We start from the raw sequence: 22,125 nt of genomic DNA, 5'->3' as shown, positions 1-22,125 counted from the left end.
AACAAATACTTTAACGTTACCTACCGTGCATTTAAGGGAAAGTTGTGAAGGATTTTGAAGAGAGAGTTCAAGAGGGCATCAGTCAGGCAGAGAAGGCGCTCACATGTGACTATCTAGAGGAAGTAAAAGCTGTAACAAGGCGTCCGTGAAGGATGAACCTACAAATACACACTATGACTGTTATTGTAGTACGTTATTATCACATGCACTTTGATTTTACTTAAACAAGATAGTCACACAAACTATAAAAGCAATGAAGTGTGTCCCAGAAAATGATTCATACAAAGCCGCTATAATTTGTCAGTGAGACTATTTTCTTTTCTTTTTATATAGCAATATTCATATTTCTTCTTGAGCATCATCTCAGCCCTTTGAGGATACACGCTGTGAGCTGTAGGAGTGTGTGTGTGTGTGTGTGTGTGTGTGTGTGTGTGTGTGCCAGGTACTAATTTGGTCTAGTTGGTCTCCTCCACAGGGGCCCCTTTTAAAAAACGAGTGGCAGGGGCCCCAGTGGCGGGTCCTGCCTCTGAACAATAGCTTCAGTGCTAATGCTTCGCTCTGCTCCACTAGCTCCGGAAAATCATTTGTGTCTAATGAGAAACACACAACTAAGAATTTCTATTTTGTTCTTTGTGTTAATTGTGCATAAATTCAGCGACTGCCAAGCCAAAAATAACAAGTGCTTCCCACATTCTAAATTAATTTGCAGACTCAACCATTACACCGAGAGTTAAATACTGTCTCGTTGATCCGATGAATAAAAGGGTAATATCGGGCAAAGTGTCGGCACATTTCTAGATTGTCTAACGGCTGTTTTTACATGAGTTTGAGATAGAACTCAGCAGGAAACCTCCTGTCGTGCTGCATGCATGTGGAAATGACGCAGCAGTCCTGATGTTGCCAAAGGTCTGTGTTAGCAGATCAGAGTTCCCACCGCATGTGTTTGGTTAAGTAGAGAAGGGCATGGGACGTTATCACAATTACCCCAAATGCCCTCAGCTCACACATGAGCCAGTGAACGTATTTGTCTGGATCTGTTGCATGTTCTTTATTTCCAATTCATGCTGTATGTAGGTTAAGCTTCTTGTTGGCTGATTATTTTAGAGAGGGTTTTTCTTTCTTACCAGCCTAAAGCCTTCTGCTACGTGCATGTTGTCATTCCAGAGTTTGTTATTCAGATGGAAGAGCCCAACAGCAGGAGGCCAGATGAATCAGTGACACAGTATACTGGAAATGTTTGGACACGCTGATGTGATTGGTTTCTTCACAAGCACATTTTGAAATTGAATTTACGATGAGGAGTTTGGCATAACAGCTTGTTTGTTTGTCCCGTTTTCAGCGTTAGAAGAAAAGATCTATCTGTCTGTCTGTCTGTCTGTCTGTCTGTCTGTCTGTCTGTCTGTCTGTCTGTCTGTCTGTCTGTCTGTCCATCCATCTATCTGGAATGGACCGTTTGTTCACATGAAAAGTGACTGAAATAGTCATGAATGAACTAAGTGATGGGAGAGAAAAGTTAAAGCTCCTTTCTCACCTCTGCATGAGTGTGTAAGTGTGAGTTTCAGAGAAAAGTTACAGAAGTTATCAGACCACACACACACATAGACATAGTTGTGGAGGGAGGGGGGTTTCTGAAGGTATTCAGCCATGCGACCAGCACTTCTGATAATTCATACTGGCCGCTTAAAAGGTTGCAGGTCGGGCTTAGAACTAATGTGTGTTTTTACAAGTGGACTAACACGATCCTGTGCTAATGTCTCAGTAAAGCAGACTGCTGGACAGTGACAACTGGCTCGCTGCTCGTCCCTGGTGTCCGCCTCTGCTCAGTGGTTTGCTGAGTGCAGGGTTGTGCTCCAGAAGTGGCTCCTCTCCAACGTGCTGGCATTCCTGCGGCCACGGACTTGAGCTTCGGGCCATGTCCACATTTAACACTCCTTCTCGGCCTCACGTTATATAATGCCACCCCCTGGCTCTCTGTAGTTGACACCAACACACATGGATGCACACATATGTGTAAACACACAGGCCTCTGTGCTGTGCAAAATGACGAAATGTGACCTAGGCCAAATCCAGCAGAGAGAAGCGAGGTGGGTTGTCACAGTTGCAGACAAGGCCGGGACAGATAAGACAAATACAGAAGTAACTGCTTTATATGTTGAACATGATAAGTCAGTCTGCAGTGTGTATTATTCTGGTCTTGCAGTTTCTTGTTCTGAAATGCTTAGTGGACAACAGGATTCAAAGGTGTGCAAAGTGACTTTTCAGAGCGAACCCTCGGTTGGTAGCTGACGTTTCTTCATTCACGCCAATGCAAAACAAACATCAACATGCTGGAGATGATGTTGTTAATATTTACACATTTCAATCAGCTTTTTTACCTCATTAAAAAGTCTTAATTTTGTCATTTGTAATCAGGGGTTGTTCTTTTTTAAACGAAGTAATTATTTCAGACCAGCCCGATGACTCAACTTGTTGTTCTTCATATGATATCAGCTTCACCGGACTACGGTGGAGAGTCAAGACATGCTTGACATGGTCAGCAGTAATTCTAAGTAAATGCTCTTTATAGTTATTTGGGTAAAACATGGAATAAAACCACTGAGCGCCTTCATGCATGGAGGTGCATGACTCAGCTGCCATGTGTTGGTTGTAGCTCGGATGGTGACACATCAGCTGCTAGCTTCTGTCACCTGTTTGCAAGAAATCTGCAACTGTTGCTTCATGGTAAACAAATGCACACAAACAAACAGCGACTGGTTGCTCAGTGTTTATATCTCTACCTTTGCAGATCTCTATCTGCAGCGTACACACCATGCAAACGCACACACTAACGCACTTTATCAGTTTTAATGCCAGTTTTAATTCTGATCTTTAGATTTTCGATATTCTTTTTTCTTTATGGCAGATCACTTTGGTACAGTACAACTGCTCTCCTTTGCACCTACTGTACAGTATGTAAGTTGTGCTGCACTTGAACAAACAAGAGATTCAGTCTCACACTTGAAAGTATTTCAAAACTTCCTTTTTGCATATAGGCTGCAGCAGCTTCACCTCAAATAACCTGACTTGCACTTCTGTCCAGATGGTTGGAGAGTGTGAGCCGGGGGAACAAAGCAGATCATTGGCTGCTCGAGCTCTGGCTGGAAGAGGTTCAGGGCGGGGGGGTTCAAAGGCTAACAGGCCAGCTGAGCACAATGAGGTCACGCTGCTGGGGACTCATTGAGTACATATAATACAGAAATAGAGATCGACACCACATTGCGTGTGTGTGTGTGTGTGTCTAGCTGTGTGTTCATTTGTGAGTTTCAGTCTAAAGCACAATTCATTGAAAAGTACTCATACCGAGTATCGTGATTGTTTTATCCAGAGTGCAGCAGTGGTTAACATAGTGTACAACATTTCCTGAACGATTATAGTTCTGCATTATGTCAGTAGAAAAATAATAATCATTTGAGTTTCACTGTACTTTAAACTACCTGATTATCACAGTAGAACCAAAAGACATTGCAGCCTCTCTCTACCAGGCCAATGCCTTTAAATAGTCTGCAGCTCTCGTAAGGTTGCAAAAGGCCACCATTGTCATATGTCATCACTTGTGAAGCAAGGCGTCTCTGTTACCAAAACAAGGCGCGGCAAATGTGCTTGCGTGAAGTTGCACGAATAGACAGCCACATGCTAAAATACTTGACTTGCTATATGCAGTGGAGTCATATCCCGGGCAGGCGTGTGCTCATTGGTGTAAGGCAGACCAATGATATGCATTGTTATTTTCCGGGCTGGAGAGTGGAGTCTGACAGGGTGCTGTCACCTGCAGTATATTACGACTCCCCGATTGATCCCACTTCATTCTGACTGCTGCCCCATCACTCAGCCTGCAGGCTGCTTTGCTCAGTCACAGCTCGAGCTGGTGACACAAAAATAACAGATTGCCAAGGTCTGCCGTTTCATCAGGGAAGCAGAGGAGGTGGGAGTCGGTCCACTGTGACTGAGACAGCTGCTGAGTTCTGTATGTTTTCTTAATCTAACCTGAGTGTATTTACTTAAACTTTTGACTTTCCTGCCTCATCGCCTTATATGTTGAGTTTACATATTCTCCCCGTGGCTAAATTGTTCATACATAAATGTAATTCTGAGCCCAGGTAAAGACACAAACAAAGATACTAAGGAAACAAAGTGCAAAGGCCATAAATTGCAGCAAAAGACACAATGATAACTGATCAAGACTGTCATCACACATAAAGCAGCATTCAAATACAGGACTACTGGAAAGCATTTTCAAATCAGTGTTGTGCTAAACACTGAAAAAGATGATCCAGGAGTAATAAAAACATGCTGTAGTACCATGATATTTTCTTTTAATTATCATTTATTTGGTTACACTCAAGAGTCTTGGCTCTACATATTTATTTAATATGATTACCTGCATGATATGTACCTACATTACCGTTAGAATAATTACTTTATTCCTGCCATTGTCTTCTTCACAGTGGCATGCAGATGTGTATTTGTTTTTCCGTATGGTTTTCATTTATTACAGCATACAAGAAAACATATTGAACCAGGATTCCCTCACAGTTCACTGGTTTTCTCTTTGGCTTGTCTGATCTGCCCCCTCTGAGAGTTTTAGCAATTACACTATAATAATGTATGAGTCCTACAACCCGAGGGGAGCTACTGTTAGCTTGTGAATAATAATTCCATTTTCTCTTAGGAATAACCCCCCAGCTTTGTGGAGATTACTTTGGCAGTACTACAGTCAGTGAGAATCTGCTTACATGTGTGTCCACGTCTCAGAGTAACAAGGATGTCATTGTCTGCGATGTCCATTGAACATAAACTTAAATCCATAATAAATAATATATAATAAATCCACTTAAATGTCAAAGAACCAAGATGCTTCTCATAAATTACCTGATAAGTTTTTGTAATGATCGAAGTAATTCAGAGAAAGTACATGCATGGGTACACTGGAAACTGTTAACATCATTAAAGATGGGGGTCAGGGGGTGTTGGAGGGTGGCGGGGGGCGGGGGGCGGTGTCTGACTCTGAGGCTTTGGGGAGATGTTTGCTGATGTTCACCTCTGTCTTGAAACACTACTTGAGTGTGTTGAGACTCACAGATGTTCAGCTGATATCTGCCACAGTGTTGACAATATCTATGCAACCCCCCCACAGGTCATTGATCACCTGTGTGAAAGCGGCTGTATGATGCCTGTCAGAGGCCATCTTCTCCTTTTATTCGTAGTGGCTCATCATGGCAGCCTGCAGACAAAGACCATCGTCAGGCCTCCGTTTTAGCACTGTGGGTAACTGGCTACCCGGGGGCGTGTGTAGGCTTCTCTCTCCTCTTTACACAATTACATTTGGTCTGTCAGCCTGAGGTGTATCTGTGTGTGTTTGTGTGTCTAATCACACGATACAAAAGGCAGAAATTCAGCTCTCTAGTACAGAAGAGCTTGTATTTGAACATGAGAACAGCAGGGCGTTCTGCCGCCTGTCTTGTCAAACAGACTGATGTTCAGTTCTGTCCAGTCCGATCCGTGAATCTGTCGGTGATTATTTTTCTCTTAGTTCTTTAAAAAAAGACGTGTCTTTTCATTTAATTTGTTTTTGCAGACATTGAATACTATAGTTATAATATTTCATTGTGAGGCAAGTGACTAATTTCAGGCTGACAATGGTCGTAGCATGAAATGCTGTGGCTGAACCTTCCTTGGAGAATAATTTTTTCCTGCATCATATCGACCTTCACCACTCTGTCCATTTACTGCCTCAACCTTCTGACCCTGTGCCATGAATTTTTAATATACCTCTGTGCTGGAGAAAATATGTTCTAACAAATTATACTGTGGCTGCAGGCAGATGTTCTGTAGCTTTGAATTTGCCTTTTTTGTGATTAGCCACGCCGGAGGCAGTGGTCCAATTTGGCCTTCATGTCAGTGACAGCTCAAAAAGTGGCTCATCTTACTAATGTGAGAATGTGATGGTGACAACCATATTCCGCTCTGGTCCCTGTTTAGCCTGTTGCACGGAGATATAACAACAGGCGCTGACACTGTGGCTGATAGAAAAGGCCTGCAGGGCAGAGGTGTTCGGCTCCCAATGTGATTTACTCATCAAATGTGTTTCTTTTCTAGTGTTAATTTAGTCTTGTGAGACATATTCAATTAAAGTTATGCCACATTCAAATCTGAGACAGTACACAAGCCATTTGTCACCACCTGCACACTGACTGTATGTGCGTGCACACACACACACACACACTTACATGTTACAGAGCTAATGAGTGATCTTCCTCATGTTGACAGCGTGATGGGATGTGGGTTGGAGCATAGCAACAGGACCTCAGGCCAGGTTGGACAGCACAAAGACCCTCTTTTAGCCGTCTGTCCCTCCCTCTGAGCTCCTGGCACATTTGCTTGTCATGCGCTCCTCTGTGACAAAAAGTCTCCCACGTCTTCCTCTTCTATCATTCTTTGATTTCGTGTGTTCAACGTGAATCGACTGTCACATTTGTTTGACCCTCAGACAGTTATTGTTGACAGTTTTCCTTTTTTTTTTCTAAATAGCAAGGCAAAAACGGAGCGACAAAAGATGCACAGAACAAACATAACGGACAGACACACGCACATCACTGAACAGCTATGATGTATGCAATGATATGACAGGAGTCAGGGAGCAAAGATCAGATCACACTAAAGGTATTTATGTCCAATTCGCTTCGCCCTGTCGTCTGCACCTGCATGTTTTCCTTGTCCACAGATTAGGCTGAGGTGCAGATCAATACAGGCTCCAACCTTCACGTGCAGTCAGACACTTCAGATGCTCTCATTCTGAAGTGTGATTAGATTTCATTCAACTGGTGGAGCTGCTAATTTCAAATTAAAGTAGAATCTGCAGCTTGAACACGAGCCCTGAAATCTTAAAGCTTCTTTGTGGAAGTTGTAAATGTAGAAATTCAAATGGTCACATAATTCAGTCTGGATTTGCTTCACGACAATGGTTGTGTTTGCGCCGTCTGTCTGCTGAAAAAGTTGATGAGTTGACAAGATGTACTTTGGCCAGCCTGTCGTGTTTGCATGTAGGAGAGCAGCAGCCAGATCTGTCCTGGTGATGTAATGAGGATGTTTGTCCTGGCTGGGATAATGTGTTGTGTCCCGTGTGCTCTGCACTCAAGTGCATTTCAAGGTTTGGTTGTTTTCAGAGCCCATGTTTCTGCCCTGCCCACTGACCCGACCACCCTCCTCCATCAGTCCTCCTATTTGTTGTCCTTTTCACATTCTCACTGCTATTAAGGTGTGTGTGTGTTTTGTACCTGCAGATGACATGTTTATCCCTGAATGGGCCACAGTTGCTGTGGAAATAGATGCAACTGCGTGCACTGGAAATAACACAGGAAGTAAGTTATGGGTTTAATTTTATGCTGTGCATTTACTCTGAGTTGTTATTTATAAATGCTGGCTCAGTGTGGGTGTGATAATGCATAGCCTCTGTCATGGAGCAGCTGGACTGTGGGAGAGATGGAGGGAGGTGAGTAGGGGAGCATGAGCTATTGCATGGAGGCAGAGCAGAGGGCCGACAGCAGAGTCAGTTCTCCTTTATTTACCTCGACAAATAAAGGCTGTGTTTATGTGTTTGTTTTACGCTGCTGCTGTTCTCTGGTTCTCTTCAGACTGCAGCATCAAGACTGAAATATGTGTTCCTTTTGGTCTGTGTCTATGTTCCAGTCTGGGCCAGTTGCTGTTGACAGTCAGATAAAATTATAGTGCGTGATGTTTCATAATTTATCCACTGGTTCAGGAGCCTCGTCCAAAGACGGCATTCAGACGAAACAATATCATAATCGTACATCATGATCCAGCTTTCTCAGCTAAAGTTCACTCATCTACAGCTATTTTATTTTGCCTCTTCCATAAATTGCCTAATAGATGATCAGTAGGATTTAAGTTTATCATGGCTTAAACTGAGACAGCTGAAATTGGTTAGTGCAATCTTTTCTTGGAAGTACAAGAACAACTGCTTCAGTCCCAAAGGTTGTGGTGTGCTCTGGCAAACGGGCCTCAGTAATGTTAAGTATTCATGATTTTTGATAAAACACCCAAAAAAAAAAAAAAACACCAGTCTGGTCCTTTAAAAACACAACGAAACTAGCTCCAACATCACATGGCATGTTGTTTGTGTGTGTCCTTTGGTGTAAAGCAGAGCGGTAAGATTGCTTCGAATGGTGGGTGGCACTTCAGTTTCCTAACAGGAAGTGCTTATGTTGATGAATGGCAGTTTTTCCTCAGAGGAAAGAGTGGGTGACACAAGTACGTGTTTAATTTTGCTTTGTTCATGTCGGAGCCAGCGAATTGAACATGCCGGCATGTTCTGAGACCCAGTGGAATTTAAAAAAACCTCTCAGCTGGGCTTTCAAACCCATTCATCCCAGGCTGCTGATACCATGCTTTGATTGTTGGAAGCTAATTGAGGACAACTAAGATGTTAATGATGATTCAGGGCCAGTATGAGAGGGATTGTAGTGTTTTTCGTGCTGCCTGGATGGATTAACTTGTAATATATGATGCACACTTGCTCACAAGTGAAGATCATCGGAACATATCAGTCAGCAGAGGAGGATGTCTGCTGCTTAGAGTGTTTGGTCTCACCCAGAACCTCTCCCTGTACTGAGTACTCTGTGTCTTTGGCAGAACAAACCACTGAAGGCTTGGCTAAAAAAATACATTTCTTTTTGTTGCCTTCTCCTGATGTGGACGAACAGCTGAGAGCTGATTGACTCACAGATTTGTTGTTTGTACTCCATTTGCTGCAGGGTTGACATGAACACATGATCTATGTGCTGTTTTGACACATTCTGGAAATATGTTTCAGGCTACATAACAACTGGCACAACATGTGTTCATCATCATACTTTGCAGGATGGCTTGCCTTTGAGGCAACAAGTGTTGAAAGATGATTTTAAGACCTCTCCAGTTCTCAATGATTGTGAAACACACGTTTTTAAGAACAACAGCAGCAGCAGCAGCAAGTTGAGTTTCTTATTGTGGCTCCACATCCTAAGACAGACATCACATCAACCCCACCTGCACAAAAACTATCAAATGTTAGAGATACTCTGCAGTCCGGAGGCTGTTTGTCAGCCTTAAAGCAAGTGCGTTGCTTACTGTATGTAACATTTGTATAGCTCACACATTCATTTATCCCCTTTTTAGCTTGGTTTGGTTCAGTATGGTAAGCTTCTTACCTGCAGACTTAGCAGTAGATACTCCAGCCTGTTTGGACTAGTATGCTTGTTTTTAGCAGTTGTGAAATGTTAGCTGGCACCCACTCTCATCTAACCATTCTCAGCTCATAAATATGTCACGATTCTCCAAGAAGAAACTGTAGTTTTCCCTTCCAGTGTTGTGTGAAGGGACCGAGGGAGAAGAATGATTTTGCTGTGTGGTTTAATATCAATATCGGTAGAATCAAGCACTGGGAGACAACGTGGACTCATTCATTTAACTGGCAATTCATTGGTTACCATGGCGTTGAATTGGTTTAGCTGCAGCATTTAGAGTCTGTGTGTGTTTGAGAGAGAGGGAGACAAAAAGAGAGACAGACAGACGGGAGAATCTGTTGGCAGTGCAGTTTGCAGCAAATCCAAATTAAACGTGAAAAAGAAAGTGAAGCGCTTTGGAGATCGAGGTGTCATGGCCACGTTCGTGCCCCAGTGTCTTCCCGGTGTCTCTGTGTGTTTCCCTCCTCTTTCGTGCCTCCTGTTGGTGTCTGTGTTTCTGTGTGTCTACCTGTGCTGGCACTCACACGCCTGGATCCTGCACACCTGCACACCTGCCATCAACCAGCTCATCACCTCCTTCAGCCAATACACCTGCCATCAACCAGCTCAGCGCCTCTCCAGCACTATTAACCCGGCTTCATCAGATCGTTGTTTCGGCTTCGGTTGTGGTGCCGTGCTTAAGAACGTCACAGTGTAGTGATTAGGTCTTTGTGTTCGGTGCCAAGCTTGTAACAGTCTCTCCTCCGCCTGCCCACCTGCTAACCTGCTTACCTGCTTACCTGCTTACCTGCTTACCTATTTGGCTGCCAATCTGCCCGCCATTCCAGTCTTCCCACGCTGCTGAGCATCACCCTCCAATTCCCAGCATTCCTCCGCAAATAAACCTTCTTAACTTTATGTTAATGCTCGTCTCTGCTTCTCGTCTGTCACTTCGGTCCACACTACAGCACAAAGTCTCTCCTGCTCCTTGAAAAGAATGTCGCTGATGATAAAAGTAAACGGCTACTGACTTGAAAAGTTGTGTGTGTGTGTGTGTGTGTGTGTGTGTGTGGACAAAATCCAAAGAACTCCTCACACTTTACATGCTACAATCCAAATATAACACTGCAAATTAAGGTCTGAGAAATGACTGATGATGAAGAAAATAGATCTCTGACACAAAGTCCTATAAACGTCATATTGTAGTGTTAATTTGCCCACGCTTGTCCTCTGGGATAGACAGATGAGATAATAATCTCCTATGTAGAGGTGGAAGGCTTCTCCTCCTAAGTAACACCACTTGGTTTCCAGAAAACTGAGCCAAGAGTGCTTCATAGTTTCTGTTTGGAAAGAGGAACACATTAGTGAGCACTAATATGAGCTAGAATAAACATCTGTGTGATAACTGCCTCAGTAAACCTCTCCAGTCACTGTATAACTGCACTTCTGGCTCTCTCTTTTCCTATAATGAGCCTTCCATCTATTTGTTTAATTAGAACCATAACAGCATCAGGCATGCCAGGTTTTGGGTTAGTGTTTGACATGAAGCACGTGGGGATGCTGATCAGATCACACTGTGAGCAGAGCATGCAGGCCTGCCGGAGAGGCCGTAGGTCCATTCACATGTGGCCGACCTTTCCTCTGTGCAGTGACACACACACGACCTGGACGAGTAGTGAGAGCGTTACTTTGAACGCACAAACAGAAACAACGGAGAGGCTGAGACGGATCGAAGCAAAGGAGGCAAATCCAGACACTAAAATAAAGATAGTCGCATATTTGTCTGGAGACCTCTGCCAGCATGTGGGTTCCGGCTGTTCTTCAGGGCGCAGCCAGGAATGAGAACTGTCTCAATCATGATAAGCCTGACTTCAGAGCACACTGCCGTGGTTTTCTGTCAGACTGTAGTTCAAAGCTTAATGCAGCTGCCATGACACTTTCCAGCCTCTTGATCAGGCCAAACACTCTCGGCACACTGACTGTCTCCTGGAAACCAGCATGGATGCAGAACAAGAAGAGTTATAGCAATGAAAATTGTTCCTGATCATACAGTGCGTCTCTACACTATATATAGGGATCTCTGTTTTCAGCTGGACATTCCTTTTATTCCGTAGGTGGTCGTGCTAGTTTCTCTAAGATGAATTCTGAAAGAGACAAAAGCCAGACTTCAGCTTGTCTTCTTGTCTTTGCTTTTATATTTGTATATCTGGCCAGTGGTTCTCTGGGTTGTGACAACACTTTACACACCATAGTTGTTTTTTTCTGTCATCACATAATGGAACATGTATGAAAGGGTTGTTGAATCATGGTCATCTGTGAGTGTGAATTTGTTAACTAGCAGGTGTTTCCAAGCTGCTGTGTTCATAAGATCAGTATTTTATCATCAGGATCAACATAATCAACATAAATGCAGGTTAAAACAAGGTCTGTGCTGCATGATTGTTTGCACCCAGCTGCATTTTTCTTCAACAGAGATTCTGTTTACGCAGTTTCATTTAAAATGGCTTTCTGGCCACGTCTCCAACAGCTCTGTTGTTTGCCCACAAATGTCTTTTTAATTGCAGCAGCTTCAAAATGCAAAGCTTCATAGCATCACTGCAAGAGCTTTGCCTGCGTAATCCCCAGCCTTGGGAAGTTTCATAATTAATGTTATTATGTCATCGTGTCCAAGACAACTGGCCTGAAGTGAAATCTGTTCAGTGGACTTTCCCTTTCACCCTTTCAGCTCTCAAACAACCTCTCGTGCCTTTTCTTAATGCTCTGGTCCCTGTGAAAAAAGTTAGCTTCCTCAGAAGCACCCATGATTGACTCACTTCCTCCTTCTGCTTTCTCTCTCTCTCTCTCTGTCTTTCTCTCTGTCTCATACTGTCTGTCTGTCTCAGGTTTGTGGTGCTCCTCTTTAGAGTTTCCTGCTGTTACATGGTAACACGGAGCTGAAGGCAAGAGGTAAGGTGGATTTTCTTCTTTTTTTTTTAATCTGCGGTGAAGTTAGTGGTGAAATGTCAGCGTTTAGAGTTTCTTGTAAAGAGAGGGAAGTGACGAAGAATGAGACTTTTTAGTTTTCACGCTGTATCTCAGGTTCATGCCAGGGTATTTGAGTGTTGCGAACAGTCGGAGTGAAACAGCTCCTGGGAAGCATGTCGTTCTCCTGGTGGAGGTGGGAATGGAGCGCTGAAGGTGGACAGCTGGAGCCGTCACCCCAAAAGAGCTGTTAAAGAGACACACAGACTAATAAACACCAGCTTCCCGTGTCTTTATTGCAGAACAGCAAACAGGGCTTAAAGCTTTAGCTCCCAGCATGCCCTGTGCACCTATTTGTGTGTCTGTGTGATACTGGATGGTACAGAAAGACAGTGGGTGCCACAGAAAAGAGGTAAAAGGTTTCAATCTCTTCCTGTTCCGTTCCTCCTCCAATCAGCTGATAGTACGAGTGTTGACGCTTGCTGCTGATGCCCTCACAGATAAAACGTGCACATCACTCGTTGGAAAAGCGCTCGTATGCCGTTAACATGCTGTCTTGTGCATGCCTATGTGATTAAATAGCACATTACTGGTTTAAGAGCAAGAGGACAAAGGGCATGTTTGACCACTGTCACTATTTAACCATACAGATGACTGTAATTACCACATACTAATTAAATACATCGCACATTTCAGCTCTGAAGCTATTATTAAATAGCCTAACATTAATTATTCCTCATGACTGGTCTGGCTAACACGCTGACATTGTCTATTGTTCTTTTGAGATTTTGTTCTTCTTTGTTCTTTGTGTGTTTTGTTTATCAGTACAGACAAGTTACCTTTTAATAGTGACAGAAACAAGTCCCTTAAAATCAAGTGTGGTTGGTGTGATTTCGGCACAGTTCAGTGAAGCCATCTGTCAGGATTGATCGATCAAAGCTTGCTCCGTGTTGAGGTGAGCCGCTCATGGGACAGGATACTGTCACAGCTGCATGAGTGTGACTGCTTTCTGAAGTCTGTGCTCTGGTAGGAACACGCTGGGAGGTCAAAGTTTGAAGGTCGGGACAAGTTCAAAGCAATATTAGTGTAGGAGCATTAGCATACGCTGACAGGATTAGTGTCAACAGACCAAAATACCATGAGGGTGGATTTATCCTTCCAAGCTCATCTCACCTAGACGCACATGTAGTAGGTGACCATGCACACATGTGGGCACTGATTTGTGGGGTGGTTTGTGCCATGACGCGGTGATCAGAGGAGGCTTTTCATTAAATTGATTTATTATCCAGCTGGCTCATTAGACAGGCAAACTAAGGCCATTCATGCAAGACAGGGGATCCCCTTAAATGTGAAGCGGTTTCTCTTTGTTCAAGTGGCTTCCTGTTTTTTTTAATGCACAAAACCCACGACAATGTACATAGTCACAAATTTGAAATGGGAAAAGTAAAGGAGACCTCTCTCAAAGTTTAGCAGCAGCTGTGAACTAGAGATATGATTGATTAAGAAAAATGAGCCTCAATGAGATAAAGTAGACCAACTTTGTTTTTGCTTTGTTAAGCTGTTTTAATATGTTAAGATGCTATGATATATAAGTCTGTTACATGTATGTCAATACACAAAAGATGCTTGTAGGCAAGCAGATACAGTGCCACCACAAGGCGCACACACACACACACACACACACACACAAACCACAAACTTCCCGCATACTCATATCACTCAGTCTCTTACTGACAGTGACTGTGCCTCTTTTGAGAAAGGTGAGTGGGTGTGTTGACTGGAAACAAGTAGCAGTGACCCAACACAAAGTCCTCTCAACCAGGACACTGTAACACTGAGTGGAGGAGCCTGTTTGAACCCTCAACATGGAAGGGTAGCGTTATCTCAGGTATAACGTTGGCTGGGGACGCTGGAGCTGCTAATGTACCCTAAACTCTGGACTGGGGGAAGTGAGCGGTTCCATAATTACTTCACATGATGTGACCTTACTACATCTCCTTTTCCAAATCCAGGGTGTTGAAGATGGCAGTGTGGATCCAGGCCCAGCAGCTCCAGGGAGATGCCTTACACCAGATGCAGTCTCTGTACGGTCAGCACTTCCCCATTGAGGTGCGACATTATCTGTCCCAGTGGATAGAGGGTCAGCTCTGGTGAGTTCCTCTGCAGCACAAACAGAAAATGTGTGTGTGTGTGTGTGTACAGGTGCACAGGTGCCTACACAGATGTTAGTGTTTGTCCATGAGAGCACATTTGGACAGTTCCGTCTTTCTTGTCCCTTTTTTGTTTGCTATTTTCAACACCAAGTGTTCATTTGTTCGCTATGTGCATGTATTTATGCATGTCTGTGTTTTTGGTATGTGTGTGTGTGTGTGTGTGTGTGTGTGTGTGTGATGTTAGGGATGCCATAGACCTGGAGAACCCACAGGAGGAGTTCAAGGCCAAACGCCTGCTGGACAGTCTGATCCAGGAGCTGCAGAACAAGGCAGAGCACCAGGTGGGAGAGGATGGCTTCCTACTCAAAATCAAACTGGGACACTACGCCAGCCAGCTCAAGGTAAGTCTTCTGGAAAGAAGTGAGCTGAAAACCTTTTTGTGTTCATACAGCCTGTCTTTGGATTTGGTTCGGAGAGGGATAGGAACAGCATGGTGGTCAGTAGTAAAGCAGTAAGTGCTCCATATCAACTGTGGCTCTCACTTATTTGCCAGATTATCAGTAAGAGCCTTTTCTTTGATGTTCTGGTTTTCTTTTTCTATACTTTATGGCTAAAAGGTGTGAGGCACAAAAGATACCTGAGAATGAATGTGCCTAATGCCACTATATTACAGCTCTGGGGGAAAATAGAAATGTGCCCACCTGCGCAGACAGTAGCCATGTTTTCAGCAAACCCTCACATTTAAACTGTTCACCGTGTGAGAAGATGATGAGTGGTTGGAAGGTAAAACTATTCAACTCAAACGCCTCCCTGTTATAATTATTAGAAAGAACATGCAACGCACCATATCACCGTGTCCACCATGAGGAAAACAAGAGGACAGCCCAAGTGAGGGCCTTGGTAGCCAGCCAGCGCTGCTATTTATGATCCAGCTCCTTGTTCACAGATCCGTTCTGCTGTTTGTCGTCTCTCTTCCCTGAAACCAGTCGGAGAAACAGAAGGCGGCAAAATCAAAATGCAGTCCTGAGTTCCTACCACTGTGCGTGCATATGTTGGCGTAGTTGAATGTGAAATATAAAATGTGCCCTTTATGCCTTACATTACTTTTGCGTTACACCAGAGATAGAATTACATGGTTGAACCGATATGGTGGATGCCCTGTGCTCTTATTCTCACCGTAGTGCGATGTGTGTCCTCATCAACTCACCTTGATGAAACCAGGTCAACTTTTAATGCAACTTCATCCGCCATCTAAAGCAGGAAACAACAAGATTATCACCAACTGACTCACAAGAGTATTTTTTAAACTGAAAGCGAAACCGCAATTTCTTACACTGCTTTGGAAAAAAATATTACTGTAACACATAAACCACTGAACCATGGTGTGTGTGTATACTAATGAGTCATGTCTCTATATGAAGTGTGCCGTGCTTTAGAGATGGGTCTCATTAGGCTCGTCTAATGGGTTTTAGTGTGTCTGCGGTGTTGGCTCCAGAATGTAGCGAGCTTCCTTGATGCGACTAAATTGGTGAGTCCTGTGTGCAGAGGCCGCTCCGCTCATCAGGGCCTAACAAGCCTTAACACAGCACATGTCCTCCTTCTCTTTCAGAGCACGTATGACCGCTGTCCTCTGGAGTTGGTCCGATGCATCAAGCACATCCTCTACACAGAGCAGAGGCTCGTCAGAGAGGCCACCAATGTGAGTAGGACGCCTGCGTTTGCTGTAAAATACACGAGCTGACGCCTGCATGCACACCTCTGCTCATTTGTCTACACACAAACATTCACACGGAAATGTAAACTTGCACACAAACACCTGTGGCTTCTCCATGCATTATTCATCTCATTGCCTGTACAAAGCACAAACAGAAGCTCAACTGCACTGACTGCTTCAGAGATTGGATAACTGAGTAACTACTGTAGTTCATCCATTCTTCCCTGCGGGATCTGCACATCCCCTGGCATTATCATAAATGTGACACATGCAGACACTCGTACTTAATCAATCACACTGTAAAATGGCCTTGTAAGAGTAAACCTTTTGTGTTTCTCCACTGCAAAACTGCAGTATAGAGGGAAGTCAAATATTTCATGGTTTATTACAAGCACTGAGTTATAAAACCATAAAGCCAGCAGAGCGTAAAACATGTGACTCTCAGCAACTCCTGGGGTGAATTGATTTCCAGTCACAACAGGCCTTTTCTATTAGTGGAATGCATATTTGGACTGATTGAATTTCACCCTGTTTAGTCCGAACCTTTCGTTTCATAATGCTCTCGTTCAGACCTTCATCTGACCGTGCATTCTGCTGAGTATGATAAGGAAACGCATTTCTTCCTTCTCTAGTTGGGGGTCACTGGGGGTTTTACAGTTAAATGATGTAGTCCATCTGTCACATGTAGGGGTCAATGCATCAAATCCAGCTTGGTTTCATATCTCTGCTCCATCCCCCACGGATGCTCCTAGAGTCTCAGCTCTCAACCCGCCAGTGGCAAGCTTTTTCCTTAAACAACTATCATAAACTATCCAGTGACAGACCATACACAGGCTCCATCCAAGCACCAAGCACCACCCTGAGGAACCATCCGTACCAATTACTGCTCCCAAACCTGCCATTTCCTCCGTCTCTCTGTGCCTGTCTCTGAATCTGACTTTGTAATCGACAGTCGAGCTCCCCGGTGGGTGGGATGATGGACAGCATGTCTCAGAAATACCAACAGATCAACCAAGCTTTTGAGGAGCTCCGCCTGCTGACCCAGGACACTGAGAATGATTTGCGTAAGCTCCAGCACAACCAGGAGTACTTCATCATCCAGTACCAAGAGAGCCTCCGCATCCAGGGTGAGACCAGAGGACTGTGTTGTTACTGCTGCTCTAAAATAGTGCAAGAAGAAATGTTTCGACTGGTTGGACAGTGAGGAGACAGAAAATGAATGTTGATAATCAATTACTAAAGTTGCTTTCCTGTTTTATTTCATCCAAAACATTTAAATGTTGTACTGTAAGTATGGGCAGAAATATGCTTCACTAAATACACATTTCAAATGATGCTATTTACATTTATTATTTTAATGCAAATGTTGAAGTTGAACAATGAAAATTAGAATATAAATGATTCAAATTCAGTTTCTAGTGTCACATTTCTGCCCACATATAAGACAAAATCTATTCATTACTTCACTACTTTTAATTTTGTAAACTCGTTGATTAATTGATCAAGACTTTGCTGCTTAATGTTGAATCAAAGCGAACCTCAAAGGTCGTAAAGATTGGTTTGAATCTAGACTAGCCCGTAGCTTTGAAAAATCTAGGTGCTAAATTGTGTAACAAAAAAAAAAAAAAGATCACATACTCTGCATACATTTCACAGCTGTGTGAAATATGCTGGATCCAGGATCCAGCAAACACCTGCAGCCTCTATAACCCAGAAACCTTTGCGTACATGTTGCATCATTCAGAAAACAACACCTAGCTCGTATGACGTCTGCATTATGCTACAGCAGGCTCTCCTGAGTAAATCATTATTCCTCCCGGGGGATAATGTACACTGCATGTACGCAGGTCAGAGATGTTTACCCCATCTCTCTTTTCTTCCCCTGTTTTCTAACTCATCCTCACCTCTCCCCCATTTGGGTGGTAACAACCCCACCCCCCAGCTCAGCTCACCAGCCTGGCCACGCTTCCCCCTGCTGACCGACAGCTACGGGAGCCTGCGCTTGTCAGCAAGAGAGCCACTGTGGAGGCGTGGCTGACCAGAGAGGCCAACACACTACAGAAATACAGACTGGTAAGACACGCACACACTACATCTTGTTCATGCACACAATGTGATATTTGTTGGTCTCCTGAATGAACTGTATGTTCAGCCTCCACTTTTCTGTTAATGTGCAGGACCTGGCGGAGAAGCACCAGAAAACACTGCAGCTGTTGAGGAAGCAGCAGACCATAATTCTGGATGACGAGCTGATCCAGTGGAAGAGACGGCAACAGCTGGCAGGCAACGGGGGTCCGCCAGAGGGAGGCCTGGACATCCTGCAGTCCTGGTGAGTTTCTCTTCCACCTCCCACCAAGATCACAGTCACTCGACTACCTGACAAAGCAAAGGGTCACTGCTGTACAAGCTTTCAACTGACCACCGCTGGGCATACTTTGTCTCCTGATAAGAAAGACCAGATCAGTTTGATATGCCTTGCTTGGAGGCTTTTAGATAAAAGGACCATCCATGAGTCATTGACTTTATACTATCCTGTTTTAATTCCAGTTCATGTTGGTTTGCTGGAGTAAAACCACTGACCATGTTCATGCTGAGGCCTAATTCTTACTTGTGTGTGTGTGTGTGTGTGTGTGTGTGTGTGTGTGTTTTTGTGTGTGCATCAGGTGTGAGAAGCTGGCGGAAACTATCTGGCAAAACAGGCAGCAGATTCGGAGGGCAGAACACCTCAGACAACAGCTGCCCATCCCCGGCCCCATCGAAGAGCTCCTCAATGAACTCAACAGTACAATCACAGATATAATCTCGGCACTGGTCACCAGGTGTGTGTGTATTTATACTTCTGAAAGCTGAATCTGAACTAAAATAGCTGGGCATGAACATATAAATAAAGGTATATCAGCCACAGCATGTGTGCAAGTGGGTGGGTGTGTTATGTACACGGAGGCATTGCCCTTCCCTGCACTCAGTTTTGGCCTTTATGCAAGCAAGTCCTACTTACGTAACCTTATTTACTTTTGTGGTCAAGAGAGTGAGAGATATCATCGATTGCTAAAATTAAATTTCTCAGGCATTCAGTTTATTCACCTAATGATTAAATCCACATGAGTGAGATTACTGTTTGAATGCGGGGGCGTTTCTAGAGCATGTTTGTTTGTATTTTCTTGTTTCAGTACTGAACTGTACGAGCAACAAGGAGCATCCGCTAAAGAGAGGGCATTTCCCTTTAGATCAAGTCTCGTAAAAGTTCGGGTTAAAGTTGTTATCCTCATTTCAGTCTTTCAGATTGGGGCGCAGTCTGTGGTTACCGTGGTAACAGCAGTTTAATACTACTAACAAACAATCCTCCAGCAGCTGCATTGTCATAAATACAGCAATAGGATTGTTTCTGTTTCAAGTGCAGCCAAAGTTTCAACCTGCAGTTGGAGGTATGGAGCCTGTCGCCTGCAGCTCTTCGTCTAACAGCTCCTTCTTATTCCATCACTCTCCTCCATGTCTATAATTGATCAGCTGTCAAAATCTCATTTCCCGTGGCTGCTTCACAATTAACGTCACCGCCCCCCCCCCCCCCCCCCCCTCCCCCCCGGGGTTTTGCCAGTTGAATGATTTTTAAAGCAGGATCAGAAGGAAATGTTCGGTTTGCATTAGCAGGGACTAAATACAGCTCAGATCTGATGTAAAGTGAAAAACAGTGAGACTGATATTAATGAGATGAAATTACACTGGATTACATACTGCAACATATGCTGGGAACTCTTCCTGTGTGTAAAGGCAGTTTTTATCCTGACGCCGCCACTAACAACTAACAATGAATCACCATCTGTAAAGACATGATGAAATCTCAACAGTCATGTCTTTAAAGTTAGATTACATTCAGGGTTTGGATTTATCTCGGTTCAGGTCTGAATTAAGATCGTAGTGGTGATGGGGTCCATGGTTTGACGAGGAAATTATTCAAAAACATTCCAACAAGTTTAGTTATTTAAAGTTCAAGTCCTGTGTGCATCTGTAAAAGTCTGAAGCCTGCGGCCAGCAGAAGCAGAAGTCCCTCTGATGCCTCAGGTCAACTCGAGATCACATTTAATGCATTACATCATTCAGCCCTGTTAAAAACCCATCAGCACAGAGTGAGGCATTGACCTGAAGAGAGAGGAAGGCCTGACATGGTAGAGGAAAACCATGTTTACAGGAGGGATGAGACGGAGATGAGAGAGTGTGTAGACCGAAGACTGAATTCAAATGTGCCCAGAGGCAAAGGATGGAAGTTAGATGCGCCCAAAGAGATCTGCAGAGACAGAGCAACGTAAATACAACTTGTTTCAGTACATTATTTGGGGCCCAAAGGGACATCTGCCAGCGTCTTTTAACCCTCCAACATCTCTGAACAGGAAGTAATATAAAGTTTTTGACAGCACCCTCTCCCACTTTCTGAGAAGACGGCCCCTGCAGGGACCCATAACACATAAAGAACCGTGTCTCTGTCACAGCGATTTCTGATTGGCCACAGACGAGCCTGGCCCAGACAGCGCTGCACAGCTATCACACACAGTGCAAACACGGGTTATGTTTGATCAACAACATCTTCTCTATATTCCCCTTAAGCCTTATTGTTAATGTGAGAGCAGCAGGCAGCGAGAGAGAAAATCCGACCAACTTTGTTCGAAGGATGAGCAGAGATTACTTGATAACCTTTGATTAGGGTGCATGATCGCAATTAAGATTGTTATCAGAGGCTCAAATCTGCAGTAGATCTTAACGTTTTCTGTGCTTTCACTTTGAACGAGTGTGTGCTTTAAGTGGAATAGACATGTTGGAAGCAAGTGAACCTCATAAAACATGTGTGCAGTCTTTTGTATGTTTTAAACATACATTGTTTATGTTCAGTATCAGTTTGCAGGCTTGTGGAGTCCTGAGCGTCAGCCAGGAATGCATACAGATGGGCCCTAATGGCTGTTAACAAGTAAATGTGATGAGTGGCTCGCTGGTAGAATACACTCAAACAAAACTTGCTCGCCCTCAGGCCTGAAAACATTCCTGCTTTAAAAGAAAACTAGAGATCATGTGCAGTAAGGCTTATGTGCTGGGTTTTGACCACACGAGGTGCACTTAACCTAAATGTTCTGTAATTCAGCCTAACTAACTAATTTTGTCTCCGCAGCACCTTCATCATCGAGAAACAGCCTCCACAGGTGCTAAAAACCCAAACCAAGTTTGCAGCTACCGTGCGCCTTCTAGTGGGTGGGAAACTGAACGTGCACATGAACCCTCCGCAGGTCAAAGCCACCATCATTAGTGAGCAGCAAGCCAAGGCCCTGCTGAAGAATGAGAACACAAGGAAGTAAGTCCACAACCCTGTTCATGTCACGGTGGATTCCTTCTCCTCGGTGATGTTCGCAGTTTGATTCATTTGAGTTTTTAATCTGATGTTTCAAGAAGTTCCACACGAGTGCTTTAACATGTAGCAGAAGCTCCTTCCTCTCCTTTGTATACACCTTTTTTAGTATCCCTTCTTACTTTAGTGGGGACACTGCGATGAGCTCCCATGGCGCCATTAAGATAAGGAGTCTTATTTTTCTGCAGCGATTACTGGATCCCTGGGTGAACTCTGGCCTAGTGTGTTTCCAGACCTCACCACATAGACATGGCTGGAACTTGAACAATGCCTCAGAGGAATCTATGGTGTGGATGCAGAATCCACATTTAGCCTGTTCCACGGTCTCATTCCACATTCCTCCTGACTAATAGAAACCTTCCAACACTGTAGGTCAGCCAGGCAGCCAGTGGTTGAATGGGTGAGCAATTCAACAGCTTAGCCATCATTTTCTGTTTCTCATATAAACCGCTTGGTATAGTCCCTAAACCGCAGCCCAGAGACATCTGTCATGGTTTTCTTATGTCCTGAACACAGAGATGGTGGCGGTTAAACTTTGTAATTACACAGAAAATGAGTGTGAACGTGGTTCCTACACCCTGAGTGTTCCTCAGCTCCTGCTGTCCAAAGCATCATTTAGTTTTAATTTGTTCTTGGAAGAATGTAATTCTC

The 22,125-nt window shown here is 43.9% G+C and overlaps 1 protein-coding gene across 1 annotated transcript in view; it reads left to right on the top strand.

Annotated features, from left to right (window-relative positions):
- LOC139216244 (signal transducer and activator of transcription 5B-like) overlaps positions 1 to 22,125 on the top strand; it is a 43,517-nt gene that overhangs the window by 13,785 nt on the left and 7,607 nt on the right. The window contains exons 2-10 of the mRNA XM_070847329.1: positions 12,140 to 12,203; positions 14,231 to 14,368; positions 14,616 to 14,772; positions 15,981 to 16,070; positions 17,038 to 17,212; positions 18,028 to 18,158; positions 18,263 to 18,414; positions 18,749 to 18,904; positions 21,241 to 21,420. Coding sequence (XP_070703430.1) covers positions 14,241 to 14,368; positions 14,616 to 14,772; positions 15,981 to 16,070; positions 17,038 to 17,212; positions 18,028 to 18,158; positions 18,263 to 18,414; positions 18,749 to 18,904; positions 21,241 to 21,420 — 1,169 coding nt within the window. The 5' untranslated portion in view covers positions 12,140 to 12,203; positions 14,231 to 14,240. The remainder of the gene's footprint in view (positions 1 to 12,139; positions 12,204 to 14,230; positions 14,369 to 14,615; positions 14,773 to 15,980; positions 16,071 to 17,037; positions 17,213 to 18,027; positions 18,159 to 18,262; positions 18,415 to 18,748; positions 18,905 to 21,240; positions 21,421 to 22,125) is intronic.

Source organism: Pempheris klunzingeri, chromosome 17, assembly GCF_042242105.1.
Source record: "Pempheris klunzingeri isolate RE-2024b chromosome 17, fPemKlu1.hap1, whole genome shotgun sequence".
Taxonomy (NCBI): domain Eukaryota; kingdom Metazoa; phylum Chordata; class Actinopteri; order Acropomatiformes; family Pempheridae; genus Pempheris; species Pempheris klunzingeri.
The sequence above is the reverse complement of the archived record's forward strand: the minus strand, read 5'-3'. Positions and strand labels throughout refer to the sequence as shown.